The sequence below is a fragment of the Apteryx mantelli genome, chromosome 5, assembly GCF_036417845.1.
Source record: "Apteryx mantelli isolate bAptMan1 chromosome 5, bAptMan1.hap1, whole genome shotgun sequence".
Classification (NCBI taxonomy): domain Eukaryota; kingdom Metazoa; phylum Chordata; class Aves; order Apterygiformes; family Apterygidae; genus Apteryx; species Apteryx mantelli.
In genome coordinates, this window is record NC_089982.1 from 77,118,123 (window position 1) to 77,133,138 (window position 15,016).

Genomic DNA, 15,016 nt, shown 5'->3' on the forward strand with positions numbered 1-15,016 from the left:
GTCGAGCATGTGCACAAATTCGTACAAAACAAAGGCAGCCTCAGCTTGCAAACATCTTAGTTTTGCTCAAAATCTGTTGGCTAGCCCTCAATACTTTCCATTAGATATACTTGTGGGAGTGGGGATCTGCCATCATGCAATAAGGAACATTAAGAGCACAATTTCACTAGATTTACTTCATATCCTGGAATGAGAAATACTTAACTTACTTCAAAGATAGCTGTATTGCAAGCCCTGTTTCGCTGAGGGAGCAGCATTGAAAGTCTTTTTCTTAAAAGGAGTTTTCTCCTGTTCCTCCCAGCTAGAAAGGGTCTACTCCCCACCCCTAATCTGGGGTACCATGTCCAGTTCTGGGCTTCCCAGTACAAAAGACACATGGACATACTGGAGCGAGTCCAGCAAAAAGCCACAAAGGTGATGAAGGGATTGCAGCACCTGTCATACGAGGAGAGGTTCCCAGAGCTGGGACGGTTCAGCCTGGAGGAGGCTGGGCGACCCTACTGATGTGTATAAATATCTGATCTTGGCCAGGGGGAGGGGAAGGAAGGGAGCAGGGAAGCAAAGACGACACAGCCAGGCTCTTCTCAGCAGTGCCTGGTGAAAGGGCAGGAAGCAATGGGCACAAATTGAAACACAGGAAATTCCATTTATAAACAAGACCTTTTTAATTAATTTATTTATTTTTACTGTGCAGGTGGTCAAACACTGGAAGAAGTTGCCCAGAGAGGTTGAGAAGTGTCCATCTTTGGAGATGGTCAAAACCCAGCTGGGCAAAATCCTGGGTATCCTGCTCTAGTGGACCCCCTACTTTGCTTTGAGCGGGGGGATTGGACTTAGATGATCTCTAGAGGTCCCTTCCAACCTCAACTGTTCTATGATTTATAAATGCAGTTTTGGATGATGCTATTTTGTTTTCCTCATTAAAGAGGGATGTAATTAGACCCACTGCAGTTATGAAGAAATAATTTTGACATTCTGCAAATAAGGAAGAATTTTTACATCATTTACTAAGTGCTCTAAGCAAGATACAATTGTGTGCATAAGAAGAGCAGAATGGACTTTATCAGGACATTTCCTAGAAAATACTACATATACTTTATACATTTAAAATACAACTTTCATCACTTCAAAATTTGGTTTACCCTACAGTAATTGTTTTTCCAGATACACTGACCACACTTTCAGATAAATTCTTGAGTTTTACAGTTTTTTGTATTTATATAAAAATCATAATACCTAAGCTGTAACACATGCAATATAACAATTATTTTAAATGTTTACAGATTAAAAAATATATATATATATACATATAATAACCTGTTGTTTTGCAAGCATTGGAAGAATAATGTCAGCTATTTGCCGGGACAATCTTTTCCATTTGTCTTCATTTTCTTTATGACACTGTTGCAATACTAAGATGAACATTTCTAGCACCTGAGGAAAAGTCCAAAAGAACCCAAGTAAACACCTCATACCATCAGGAAACATGTAAGCAAAACTGTAGTGGGAAAAATATTTTACTAGGTCTATTACTGCTTCATTCATCTCCCACAAAAGAAGATTCAAGATGTCTCAGATTAATTCATACAGTATGTGAATTCATAATTCACATACTTTTCCTGGCCATTCTTGAAAAAGAGTACATCTACTTCATTTCAACATTTGTTTTTTATTGCACACACCATATGAATCAAAAAAATCCACATGAGAGAATAAGATAATATTCTTAAAACCCCATTTTTGGCTTAAAAGATTGTTCGTAATTATGACGTTTGTTTTTAAACAAATTTCCAGTTACATTTTATAAACTAGAAAAAGCTTTTGCATTCTTTTTTAAACTGCATTTGTCAAAAGACTAGTCAAACAATTGGAAAAACGATAGTAAACAATGCCGCACTACCTACTCAACAACAGGGGGAGGAGACCCTCATATGCACTCTTTCTTCACTTGAGTACAGATTAAGTTTTAATCCAAGGCCAAGGAGACAGCACAGATACTACTGTGCAGCTCATTCACCTGGGAGACATCACTTTTCATCTAAAGTTCATGAGAGACCAGGTGATTGAGCACACCAGCAGCAAGGATCGTGCCCGTAGCAAAACGTAGTATGGGCTTGAAGGCTACAGAGAGCCCAGTTTCAAGGGCAAGAGGGCCAAGGAGATGTGGGAAGCAGGAATGTTATGTATGGACTGAGCAGCGGGACAGAAGAAGCTGGTTCAGAAAACCAGACAAAATCAGAAAAAGCACTACCAGAAGTATGACTTCTAGTCACCAGGCAGCTTTCTTCCCAAAGAGCTTTCATGTGAGGGAAGAGACAGGAGGGATTCTGGGCTGCATGATTTGAACTCCCTACCTCCAGCCCCACCTACGGTGGCTACCACTGTAACAGAGAAGAGGCCCAAGGTTCCAGCTACCAGGAGCTCCGGCTACGGGAACACTGGCGAACACCCCAGCCACAGCCCAGTAACCGCACAACCGCCCCGGGCTGATAGCTGACACGGAACGGCACCAGTGCATGTAGAGCACAGAATCGGAGCTACGCAGGGGATGGTGTGGGAGGAAAAGCACCGCACGGGTGGCCTTTAATAGGTTGTGTGTGTGTGTGTGTGTGTGTGTCAGAAGAGGATCTGCTAGCAACTGCAGTACCTTATGTAACACTGAAAATTATTCACTGTTTTGCATCAAGTGTCTACAGTGTCATTTCATATAGTTATGCAAGTCATTTTATGATTATAAAACTACAAATTCAATAGAAAAATGTGGATACATAAAATTATCCCAATTTGAACATGCATTTCTAACAAATTATTTTGACTCATATTTGACAAGATACACTGCCTCCCCCCCCCCCGCCCCCCCCCACACACACCCTATTCTCAGAAAATTCATGGCTTCCACTAACATATACTGGAATTGCATTTTCATAAGATGAAAGGAAAAGCACATTAAGTTGTTAAGCACCTGATTAAGCAATAAGATCCCATTAGTTATGTCACTTCTCTTAAAATTATTTTGCTGCTTTTCTATTAAACAAAGTGCATTGAGAAAAGTCATTCTTATACTTCTACACAAAACAACAACATATTTTCCAGACCCATAAGGTCCACAGTAAAGTGGCAAGTGATAACAACTGTATATCAGTCTTATTATCTTATTAAAATATAAAATACTTAAAAATGTTTTTTAAGATATTTCTATTGTACAGCAATATCCAGATCATTTCTATGCAGAATCTTTCCTACTGTTAATCCTGTCCTTTTCCACTTTTCCTCCCATTCTTTTAAGTCTCTTGAATGGTAATTTATTATAGTTTTTCCATTAACCTACTGTTTATTCAATCCATAACACAACCACAATCTTCATCCTAACTGCAGCTTTTAAGTGCTTTGTTACAAGGCTAGCCAATGGCCTACGTTACATGTACCAAGCAGATGTTACTGCTTATAACATCCAACAGACGTGTTATTTGACTTGAAATACTGATTTGTACATAGGCCACAGGTTACATAAGCCAGCCCTCCCCCTGCTTCCAAAAATATCTGTGCTTACTCTCCATACCAGGAAACGTCCAAGTACAGAGTTCAGCTTTTCAAGATTTGTTTAGATAATTATTAGCGTTGCCTGAAATATTTTTAGCAGTCAAAGCAACAGTGCCTTTCACAAACAGGGACACTTATTTGTCCTCCTCTCTTACCTGATGGTATTGAATAAGTCTCAGCAGCATTGACACTACCACCTCCTTCTGTGTTTCCAACTCTTTTCCAGCATCAGCTTTATTTGTTCCTCTTAACACAAAGAGATCATGAACGATGGGTTGCAGAGCTGGTATTGCTAAAATAAAGAGATTTCTTTCTTTTAGTATGAAACAAGTCATTCTTCAGCAATTTTATCTTGTTATAACAGTTCAGCTAACAAAGAAAATGATGCTTCAGTTTAGTTGTGCTTCTACCAAACCCTGAAGCAAACTTACTTTCATAACTATGCCTTTATCTTTTTACTTTTAGTAAAACAAAATTTACATTATGAACACACTTGCCCATTATCACAGAGATAAAAATAGATATTTTTCTAAAACGTTTCTCAACAGAACCACTGGAAAGTATGTGAAAGCTTCTTCTTGAAAGATGCAAAAGTGGAGGAAAAAAGGAGGGTCCTAAAAATTAAAATCAAAGCCTTTAAAATACTGCTGTGTGAACTTATTACTCAAGAAAGTTCCAAATAAAAATTTAGTTGCTATTACATAATCATGCAAAATATGGGGTAATAGCGTTAGTAGGGTACAATGTATTTCCTGAAGGAATTATGAGAGACATATTTCTTGTATTAAAATTAAAAAAGAAAAAAAATATTAAAAGCTAGTGTTTTCTGGAACAATTAGCACAATCCCAGGTTTCTATAGCTTACTACTCAATACTGCTTTTAATTATTGTTGAACTACTGCCAATTTCATTATTAGGGTTTTCTTTTTTCTTACCATGTGTAACAGCTTTCCTCCCACTGGCCATGATACCATCACACAGCTGAATGATCTTAGGAATTCCAATTATCTGTTTTGAATGATATCGCTCATAAGAGAGCAATACCAGGAAAAAAAAGATATTGGGAATAATAGCTTCAGACTCCCTGAAAACAAAAAACAAAAATATCAAGTTTGAATTGCATAGCTCTGTTCAATAGAAATATATCTGTTAATACTACGAACTTTATAACGTGCTCCCCTGCTTTTGTATAATATTTCAAAAATGCTCATGCCCCATTTTTTACTACTAGTTTTTTCAAGGGATTTTTTTGTTAAACTTAGACCATTATTCACTATCACCAGAAATACTGTAACATACTATCTAATAACACATGACACATAATATAGTATTTCTGTAGGAGATCCACAGTGCAAAGCAAAGTTTCTACCTTACTTTTATCTTTACTTTTATTTGAATTTTTTTTGCATACAACTTTTACTTCTCCATACAAATTCATGTGCAAGAAAGACTGAAATAACTGACAAACATTCCTTTGCTTTGCCTATATTGCATTAGATGACAATAAAAACTGATCAGGTGCTCAGGACACACAGTTATCAGAATACAAACAGATTCACACTTAATTCACAAAAGGAAGGCCTAACTCTTCCTTCAGCAATTGAAATGCTAATAGTGAAGAGCTGAAAGCATAGCTTTGGGGTTTTCCCAAACAAATCATTTTTGCAAATGGAGAAACAGCACAACATAGCTTAAGATTTTTTGTATGTTACTTCCCGACTTCTTCCACCACACAGAACCTAAATCCTCTGAAAGAGCTACTACTGGAGCCAGAGAATGAGTGCATCGTCTAGACTGGAACTCTCCTCTTTTCATAAGCAGAACTAATCACTACACGTTTTGGAAGAAGAGGCATGTAAACCCACACTGTTCAAAGGATTTTTTCCAGTTTCATACCTGAACTGTCCTACTTCAATGTATTCAAATTGCTTTAACACAAATCCAATAAACACCTACAGAGAGAATAAAGTGTTAAAAAAGGGTGCACAATAGAAACACCACATTAATTTCCATTTAAAATTATCCTGACAGATTGAGTTATAAAAGTGCATGTTTGGAATGGAGAAAGGAAAGACAGGCACTGAAAACCATTTACACTTGTATCTCATTCTGATATGTTATGAAGTGCGCTCTGTCTCTCTCTCTCTCTCTCTCTACACTTACAGAAGATAACTTGAGAAACTTGTTGATTACGCAGTTTATTACACTTTGCATGAATTCATGTCAATTTTTAGCTAGAAGTATAGTCTATGCATTTTTAAATGCAATTTTCCCTTAGTAGTTAACATAATATGTGCTATTTGATGCATTACATTCAAGAAATCAGAAATTCTTAATCAAGAAACAGAACTCTGAACCAAGATAAAATCCATGCATTTAAAATTATCTGTGTATCAATTTACAGGAAAGTTATGTATTGCAACTCATACTACCAAATACTGTAGTGAATAAAATACTTAAATTTTGTTTTATGTTACAAGTTTACTGCTTATATGGACAACCACAGAGACCTCTGTATTTGCCACAAGTTTCCACCTCATTATTAAAATCATTTAATGCTCATCAATTACGATGGTCCCTATCAGTCATACTCAAGTCCAGACTGCTAGTACAGAAAAAGGGTATTTCAACTTGCAAACAAATCTGGAATTTCTATTTAATACTGATAGTACTGTCCAGACTGACTTTAGGAATAAGATGATATGAAGAACAGTCCTTAAAGGGTTGTTGCTGAGCTTATAAACCAATTTATATACAACAGAAAAACAGAAACTGAAGTTCTTAGGAGCAGGGGGACAGAGCTTCATCTGCCTTTAGGTCTTTGTTTTCATTTGCAATATAATGAACAGATCATGGCAAGTATTTTTACTGTAAATTTTTTAGCTTGGTAATGACATTCTTGCATGGGACAAGTTTGCAAAAATGATGAGTTACCAACCTGATCTGAATCCAGAAGACAGTAGTTAACTCGTAGCTGAACCAGTTGAGCAAGTAAGTCTAGAACTTGTCTTTGCAGCTGTACTGATGTTGTAGTAGTGTATTGTTTTAATGCTTTTATGACAAGGGGTTCAAATAAACGAATGTGATTGTGAATAGCATTCTGTAATAGAGAGATTTTTAAAGTAATCTAATATCTGAACAGGTCTCCAATTCAAAAGCAAACTACTTTTTAAAAGGAGGAAGTGTTTTAAGTCTCGTGCATGGCTTTTTTCAGTAATAACAGATACAAATACCTTATCAGCACGATGTTTTGTTACACTGGTAACACTAGTTTTCAGCTGTGTAGAAACTTTTTGCAGCACATCAAACCACCTATCATGAAAGAACACATAAAAAGGAGGGATAAACAAACTCATCTTAAAAGCACACTTTTTGTTTACCAACTTTTCTTTATCTACTTAACTACTTCAATAATCTTAGTAGAAGAAAACTGGAAATTATAAATACACTTACTTACTGCACAGCCAGAGCAACAGAAACAACCTACCATAAACCTTGGTCAGATCATGTAGATCTGTGGACAATATATACTTAACAGAGAAAGAATTTCTGGCGGTTTTGCTTAGTCATTCTTCTGCCTTTCCTTTATGGCTGTTGACTGTTTGCTATAATTAGCAAATTAATGAAAGAGTTTTAAATAGAAGCATTTAAAACTATTACACTTTTTTAAAAGGTGATATCCATTTTAATGATTTAACTTTATTTTGGGAGACACATTAGTGATAATCAGTGCACTGCCTCATTTGGGACTTCACCAAGAAAAACAGACAGAAAGTACAGAAGAAATTATAACTGACAATGCAGCAATTTCAAGTTGCAAAGCCCTCCTATGATACTTGCATTTATGAATAATAATAAAATAAGATGACTTCAAGTCAACATTACATCATACAGGAAGAAAGAGTTACCCTGAAGCATCGTGTTCTTGCTCAGCCTGAACCATGTTCCTTAGACTAGCATCAGCAAGCGCCTGTGTAAAATGTGTATATGGTGCCATGAAGCAATAATGATAGAGGCCAGGTCTCAAATTAGAAGAACCTAAGCGCTGGGCTTTGCCTTGAGATTTGCTGGGGTTTGAAGACAAACCATCATATTGAGAAGCCAAGTTCGTCCCAAACAATGTCTTCAATAACTAAAGGAAAAATAGAAAAAAAAAGTAACTGTTTAGAAATACACGAAAATTGACTCCTCATCCTCCCAAAAGACTTGCAAGGGAGGCCATCACACATTGACAACTGCAAACTGGATCAATGTAATCAAATGTAAGACAACAGAAGAAAGCTGGAAGAATTAAAGAAACAACCCACAGCTCATCCCCAAAGATATGGAAATAACTTCAGTCGCAAGAACGACCACATAACAACTCAAAGCAAATCTTACACCCTCTCCTCCTCCCAAAATTAGGCTTTGATGACTTGAAACCAAAGGTTAGACTGGAAACCTGCAAGAAATCCATCAATAAGACAGCTCTTTGCTTTCTAGATCTTTTGATCTAGTTAACTGGCTACAGAACACAATAAAGAAAGTAGGAAACAAACATTTTCTTAGCATTAGCTAAGGTAGCTCTTTGAGTTGGAAGCAAGTCAAGAAGAAAATAGATTATTCAGGTAGTATCAAGTTTCAGAACAAGTCATGAAAATTAGAGAAAACATGCTCCGTTTGCTCCACCTGATGTACAGTTTCCTCACCACCTCCCTTCCCAGAAAAGAAAGGCCATTCTCAACTGATAAGTATAGGACATCAGGCTAAACTTCCACCACAAGAAATTTACCTCCTTACCTGCTGCACACAAACCGTTGCCATTGTTGGTTCTCTGTTGAAACACGATTTCAGATATCCCAAAATTTCTTCTACACACTTAAACAAGCAGAAAAAACAAAGCCACTTAATTGCATTTTTTTTTATTATAGATAGCATTACTATGAAAATTGGACAATAGCACAGGTCTTGACTACATTAAAATACTGCTAATTCAAGGGAAACACTGAAAGTCTATAAAGGAATAAAAATTAAGGCAAGATCTGCTTCATAATTGTTGACATACCACTACGCATAACACGAGTTAGGAGAGAAAATATCAAGGCACAGGAGAGGAGGAAGGGAGACCAGTATGCCTTCTGATGGTTTGTATATTTAGCATGAGTATATTTAAGTGTAGTAATATAGTGGGAATGACTGAAAGGGAATCATTTTGCTGGAAAGAAAAATCTCCACATGAAATTTAAACAGTACAAACTGGTCAAATTTTCAACAGCAGCAACCTAAACCAGAAAATCTGCTTTAGCACTTTTTCCCAAAACTTTGGCAGCACAATGCTTCTAGGACTGTCTCTCTCAATAGCATCAATTTTGAAATAAAAAAAATAAAGCTTTTTTCCTAATAAAGACCACAAATATTGGGTAACTTAATACTATAAAGAACAAAACACTGATCTTATACCTTTCCAATGTCTTGAAGAGTTGCAAGTTCCAAAATTTGAGATAGAACATCTAAAGCAGATCGTAAGAAACATCCAAACTTTTCATTACTGTTCTGGAGATCCAAAGTAACCTTATCACAAAAATAAAACAATCTTTTACTTAACAGTTACCAAACAAGGAGAGAAATTTTTTTTTTTTTTTTTTTTTTAAAGTGGGTATATGCACTAAATGATCTTCTGCCTATAATTTCAGCATAGTTCAGTCAATACCACTGCCATCTTAGCCCCTCCCTTGTTGGTGGAAAGGTAGGAGTTCATTTTGACTAGTACAAAGAAAGGGGTGTTCCAGCCTACAGCACCCAGGAAGGCCTAGGATGCTGACAACTAATGGAGAATGGGATAATGCATTTCTTAGAAACACAGTAGGTGTAATATGAATATGCCCCTCTCATACAAGTCAGAATATCAAGCCCCTATGGAGTTCATCTTCTATTACCTGAACTAATGAGGAAAAAGCTTGCCCACCCTGGAATAAATTGCTGAGACAATGGACACCATGATCCGCTTGGCACGGCCAGGACAGTGAAGGATCAGTTAGTGTTTATAACAGCAGAGAAACAAGCCATAAGATGACAACGCCTATTTGATTTTTTTTTTGATTTTTTTTATTTTTTTTTAAAGCAGATGCTTGCTTGTCTGTGGAAACAGTGTGAGAGCCTCAACATACACCACAAGCCTTGGACAGTTTGAGCTTCTCTCAGAGGTCAGTCCTGGGCTACAGCTTAAGTCCTGGAACCCATTTTATCTGGCATTTTCAATTCAGTAATGGAGCACATGGTGTCAGTCTCAGCAGAGGGCTGTTTAAAGGAACACAAAGCAATTGCCTGACCATATTTTATTTCACCCAAAGGATATAATGCAGTACCTTATAATTAGCATGGGTAGCCTTTAAGACATCATATAACTTCAGATATGATGGAAGATGATAAAAGCTTCCTACTGAAGATGATTTACTTGTTGGAACAGGTCCAGTAGCATCGGTTTGCCTAGTAGCTTAAAAGTAAAGATTTTAAATAGATTAGCACAATATATTTTCTAAGGTACTCATGAAATACAACTAAATATTATGAAATACACTCAATTTACCATATCTGAATTATTAGACAAAATATCACAGTTAGCATGAATTTTTGGATCTTTATATATGTGTGTATATATATATTTTTTAACTGCAAAAACACATTCTGTGCAACTAGAAAATGAACTAGCATTCCAAGAAACTAGCTTTCTATGGGACAAGAGAAATTAAATCAGAGGGCTTATTATTGACATGCAAATACAATTTCCAATTGCCATCTACTTCCTTCACTCATTACTAAGAATAAGAGTTTAAGATACAGAATCTTGCTTTCCAAGAACAGCGTAGGCTACTCCTGCCAAAAGCTGCAAAGCAACTCTAACTTCTGTCAGTAAAATACATGCAAACATTGCTTTTTAATTTCAGTCAATAGCTGAGAAGATTCAGAAAAACAGTGATGAGAAAGACCCAGAAGTTCCCTGCTTCTAAACAGTACACACACACACATGAAAAACACCCACACACAGACACACAGTTGACTTTCCTGCAATGCAATACTGATGATAATTTGATTTTTTTTTTTGACAGTAGGCAACCTGGCCTTTTGAATCAATATTAAAACTTCAGAAAATAAGTTACTCAGTCAATTATATCCTCTCTCTGTGCCGTAACCATACTCCTACTACCCCTCCCAGCTCCTATCCCCATGTAAATAAATGTGCCTACCTGGGCTAGTTTCAGCCCCCTTTTTAGGGCTCATCGGTACAGAAGCCTGTTCCACAGACTCCCTCTCTTTCCCCTTCCTCCGAATTGGGCTAAGAGAAGGTGGGTTTGTGAGAGAAGGTAACGCTGCCTAGAATTGAAAGAAGCATCAGTAATTTTTACACACAAGTAGCTTTTCTTCCTCTACACAAACACAAGCATATTCATGTTTTGCTTAAAATCCTCTTTATTTGACTGTCAGTTAAATCAAAATATCTCAGCTTTTTGGATCAGGACATGAGCGCCCCGAGAAGTTTAACAGAGTCCCTACTTTTCATATGAATTTTAGCATAAGCCAACCAGAGGACATTAGAGTTCAAAGACTAAAATTTGATTCCAAATAAAAGGAACATTGGAAAAAATTTTTATACATCTTTAAAATACAAAAAACCCACTAATTCTAATAACATTACGTTACAGTCATTATCTCAGTCTCAAAATTTAGCTACTTCAAAAAAAGTACCTCATAAGAGCTGTTTCAGAAGTGAAAACATTTTGCAGAATATTCAGAAGACAGAATAATCATCTTTAGCCCCAAAAGGAGTTCACTGCTGCATTACAGCCAGCTGGCCGAACCAAGTCAACAAAAGTTTCCCAGAGTACATACTCCAGTACTCCATTTACTAGACACCCTCCCCAGAGGATTCACGTTCCAAGTGAAGTTACCAGGAATAAAAGGTTCAAAATTTAAGATAAGATTCCAAACTTTGCAGAACTAAACAAAATCTGCTTAGGTGAAACGCCACCACATGGAATCTCTTTTTCACGTTACTTTCCTACATGTAGCAAAGTCAAATTATCAAGATATTAGGTAGTTGCCTGTATCAATTCCAGAATGCATAGTTATGTACCACAACTGTATTTAAGTTATGTAATTTTATTATTTAAATGCAAACCTTTACTGCTGGGCCAGGAGCAACGTCATCCATTACATGTGCACAAATATTAATGACTTTCAGCAGATGAGAAAAAAGCTGTTCTACTAAAGTAACAAGAAGTCGGTCTGCCAGAGCGGGCCAGGGTTCCTCCTGCTTCGCAACACCTTGGTTCGCATCTTCTTCAACACTCCAGGGATTCTTTAAGCACTTGGGAGCACTTGCTGCAATAAGAATCACATTACTTGAAAAAATAAAAAGATGAAACTTGCAATTAAGTATCAGAAAATTGTAGAGATATATGTTCATCAGCTCTATATGAACAGGCAATCAAGTAGAAAAAAAATATTATTTTTTTAAACAGATACATGCATAACATTAAACAACAAAAAGATGTTAATTATTTGTACCCGGTCTGTGATTATAAGCATGTTGCACATTTTCTTTGGTGACCAGAGGAAATGTTTAGCTTTTAGGTGGTATCTAAATAGTTTGGATTAGTCCAGAAAAACGAAGCCTACAATGACAGAACTCTTCCTCATAAAAAAAGTTACAGGCTTTCCTCCACCAGGGAAGGCAACAAGTAGTTAAAAACTCAGGATCCATGCTGACACTAGAACAAGGGGGAGGAGGAGGGGGGAGATTTTTTAAAAAGTTAAAATCAGAGTTAAAAGAATTTTCCTACCTACTGGAGGAGTGATATTCTGAAGCAGAATTTCATGAGGAATAACATAAGACGTTTCCAAGTTTAATTTTTAATGTGACTGCATTTATGAGTGTGCACAGGTTTTCTTCCTGTCTCATAATCAAATTGTTTACCAAAAGGGATAGAATTGCCAAACAAAATAGACACAGCACATACAGTGAATCGTGAAATTGAAGTATCGAAGCTACACTGGTTAAGTTTGGTGGCTACACCTAAAGAAACAGATTTAAAAGCCAATAAATAAATGGCAAAGCACTTGTGAGCTATGTAATTCCTGGGCTGGTCACTCCACAGAGGATTCTTTTCTTCTCACTCCTTTAAAAGAAGCAAAGGAAACACCCAAGAAGTGTTTGTTAAATGTTAACTCATCTAACAGTAATAGCCCTTTGCTTCCACACAGGGCATCAGAAAAAAAAGGAGGAACGCAATGAAGTCACCCAGTTCATCCTCCTGCCTAAAAGCAGGGTCAAGTACATACGTATGAAACGTAAGATATTTTGAACCTACTCAAAGACTGTTCCACCTGGGACCTCCACAACCTTTTAAGGGTTTTGCTATCCTTACAAATAAAACAGGTTTCTCCCAGGATCCTTAGCAAGCAGCTGAAGTACTGTATCCCTACAAGATTAATGGAGCAAAGCTTCCTTTGCCCTTCTTGCATCTGTTTTCATATATACATATGACTGCATCTGCACCCATTTTTTGTTTCGATAACAGTACAATATTGCATCCTGTTCAACTTGTTATCCTCTATAGTCCTAGATCCCTGACTGCAGGACTGAGATTTAACCAATTACTCCCCATTCTGTACTCATTTAGTTGGAAATTCCTCCACAGGGGTGACAGTCATCATGTTTGAGTCCCTTTATCATTAAGGAACTGCATCCCTGTTTTCAGAACATTGCCAATTTGTTAAGATACTCTGAAAACGTAAGCCTGTCCTTTAAAAGGACAGCAACCTTTGCAAGATGGTCTCACCTGCAAGTTTATTAAATGCACACTCTTCAATCACTAATAATGAAGCTCTGGGCAACAGCAAACTAGCAGAGATCCCTGTGGAATCCCCAGTAATCTTTATAAAATTATTTTAAACCTAAAAATGCATTAGATTATTCCAATGCAAGAGCCTTTCATTTTTCTTTGCCACTTGCTGGCTAGCAAATTCCTGCCTTTGAGAAGATTAGACTGTAGTTTCTAAAAACAGTGACAAAATTTAAAGTTCTAGCACAGACCAAGTACAAAAGGCAGCTACCAACTTTCAACTTACAGAAGAGCATAAAGTGAAACTGGAAGAGAGATGACAGTATCTCAGTTACAGTATTGGCTCTTAGAGATACAAAAATCAATCTATGCATCTAGCTAGCAGCTGTGAATGAGCTTTAGCTGTCTAGCTGATCAAAGCTTTTTTCTTACCAGAAGTGTTTCAAACCTCCTTGCTGGGTGCAAGAAGTTCCTTCTTCCTTTATTTCTTCTACTCAATCTTGGAAGTATTTTGTTGCATACAACCAGAATGGGGTAAGATAAAGGCATTCGGATGCTAACAGAATGATAACAGGACAATCCTACTTTTCTGTTCCCCCCCTACCTGCAAGCAAGTTTCCAGTCAAAATCAGAGCATCCTGATGTGCAGAAAGGTCCAGAGGGAACCATGCTGATGAAAGGAGAGAGAGGACCATGCCGGCCATTCCAATGGTACAGCCCTTCTGAGCTTCATCTGAAGCACTTGGCTGGGAAACTCTGGAAGTTTAATTGTGGAATGTTATGAAATAATTTTAAGTAAGTTCAAAGGCTCAGGCAAATAGCAGTTAAGTAAATTACTAATCTAAAAAAAATTCAGTACTATAGAAATATTCAAAATATTTGGCTAAACAATATTTAACACTCTGGTTTGAGTTTAAAAACTCACATATTTGTAGCAAAGATCTAACAGTAATTTGTATTCTTGAAGAGCTGTTACTTGTTATTTAAAAAAAAGTATCAAAGCTACTAGTGACATCTACTGATAAACAGGAAGAATTAAGTATTTATTTGCTAACTGATACAGTCCTAAGCTATCTCCAATTAAAATACTTGCAAATATGCAAGGTAGGGATGAGAAATCTAAGCAGTAGCACTGCAATGTAATGAGATACAAAAATTTAATCAATTGTAATCAAATCTTCTAGATTTCATTGGACAGATTCTATTCAACGTCATAATTTGCTGCTGCATACCATTTCCTTTACAATAATTTTAAGATCAGACTGTCCCACACAATTCAAGTTTCAAAAAGAACAGGCACAGTTCACCAAAAGATGTTTGTCAGAATACTGCGCAAATCATACACATCATGCCAAAGATGTGAGACCTGCACAATACTACTAGCTTTCCTTCAGAACAGCACTTTATGCAACCTCTAAATAAAGGGATTCTTTTAAGTGGTTTTTTTTTTTTTTTTTTAATTTAAAATCTTTCAATCTAGTGCTCAGGTTTAATACCACAAGAACAACTTCACCAAGTGTAACTGTTATTTTGACAAAGCTGCGCTAGTAATATACAGTGCCTTTCATTCAAAACAAAAGTTATATTTTAATATGCAAGTGTTGCTCACTTTACATACAGTTAGAAAACCATTAATTAGTTCATGCTGGATTGTA

At 36.6% G+C, this 15,016-nt stretch overlaps 1 protein-coding gene across 2 annotated transcripts in view; it reads right to left on the reverse strand.

Annotated features, from left to right (window-relative positions):
* Nucleotides 1-15,016, reverse strand: part of HTT (huntingtin) — a 92,839-nt gene that overhangs the window by 37,901 nt on the left and 39,922 nt on the right. For both annotated transcript variants that reach the window (XM_067298277.1, XM_013960012.2), the window contains 13 exons: nt 13,966-14,117; nt 11,696-11,898; nt 10,764-10,890; nt 9,885-10,012; nt 8,980-9,090; nt 8,320-8,397; nt 7,449-7,672; nt 6,774-6,852; nt 6,479-6,640; nt 5,437-5,492; nt 4,476-4,624; nt 3,696-3,832; nt 1,318-1,434 (listed from right to left, as the gene is read on the reverse strand). In XM_067298277.1, the coding sequence (XP_067154378.1) occupies nt 1,318-1,434; nt 3,696-3,832; nt 4,476-4,624; nt 5,437-5,492; nt 6,479-6,640; nt 6,774-6,852; nt 7,449-7,672; nt 8,320-8,397; nt 8,980-9,090; nt 9,885-10,012; nt 10,764-10,890; nt 11,696-11,898; nt 13,966-14,117 (1,723 nt within the window). The remainder of the gene's footprint in view (nt 1-1,317; nt 1,435-3,695; nt 3,833-4,475; nt 4,625-5,436; nt 5,493-6,478; nt 6,641-6,773; nt 6,853-7,448; nt 7,673-8,319; nt 8,398-8,979; nt 9,091-9,884; nt 10,013-10,763; nt 10,891-11,695; nt 11,899-13,965; nt 14,118-15,016) is intronic.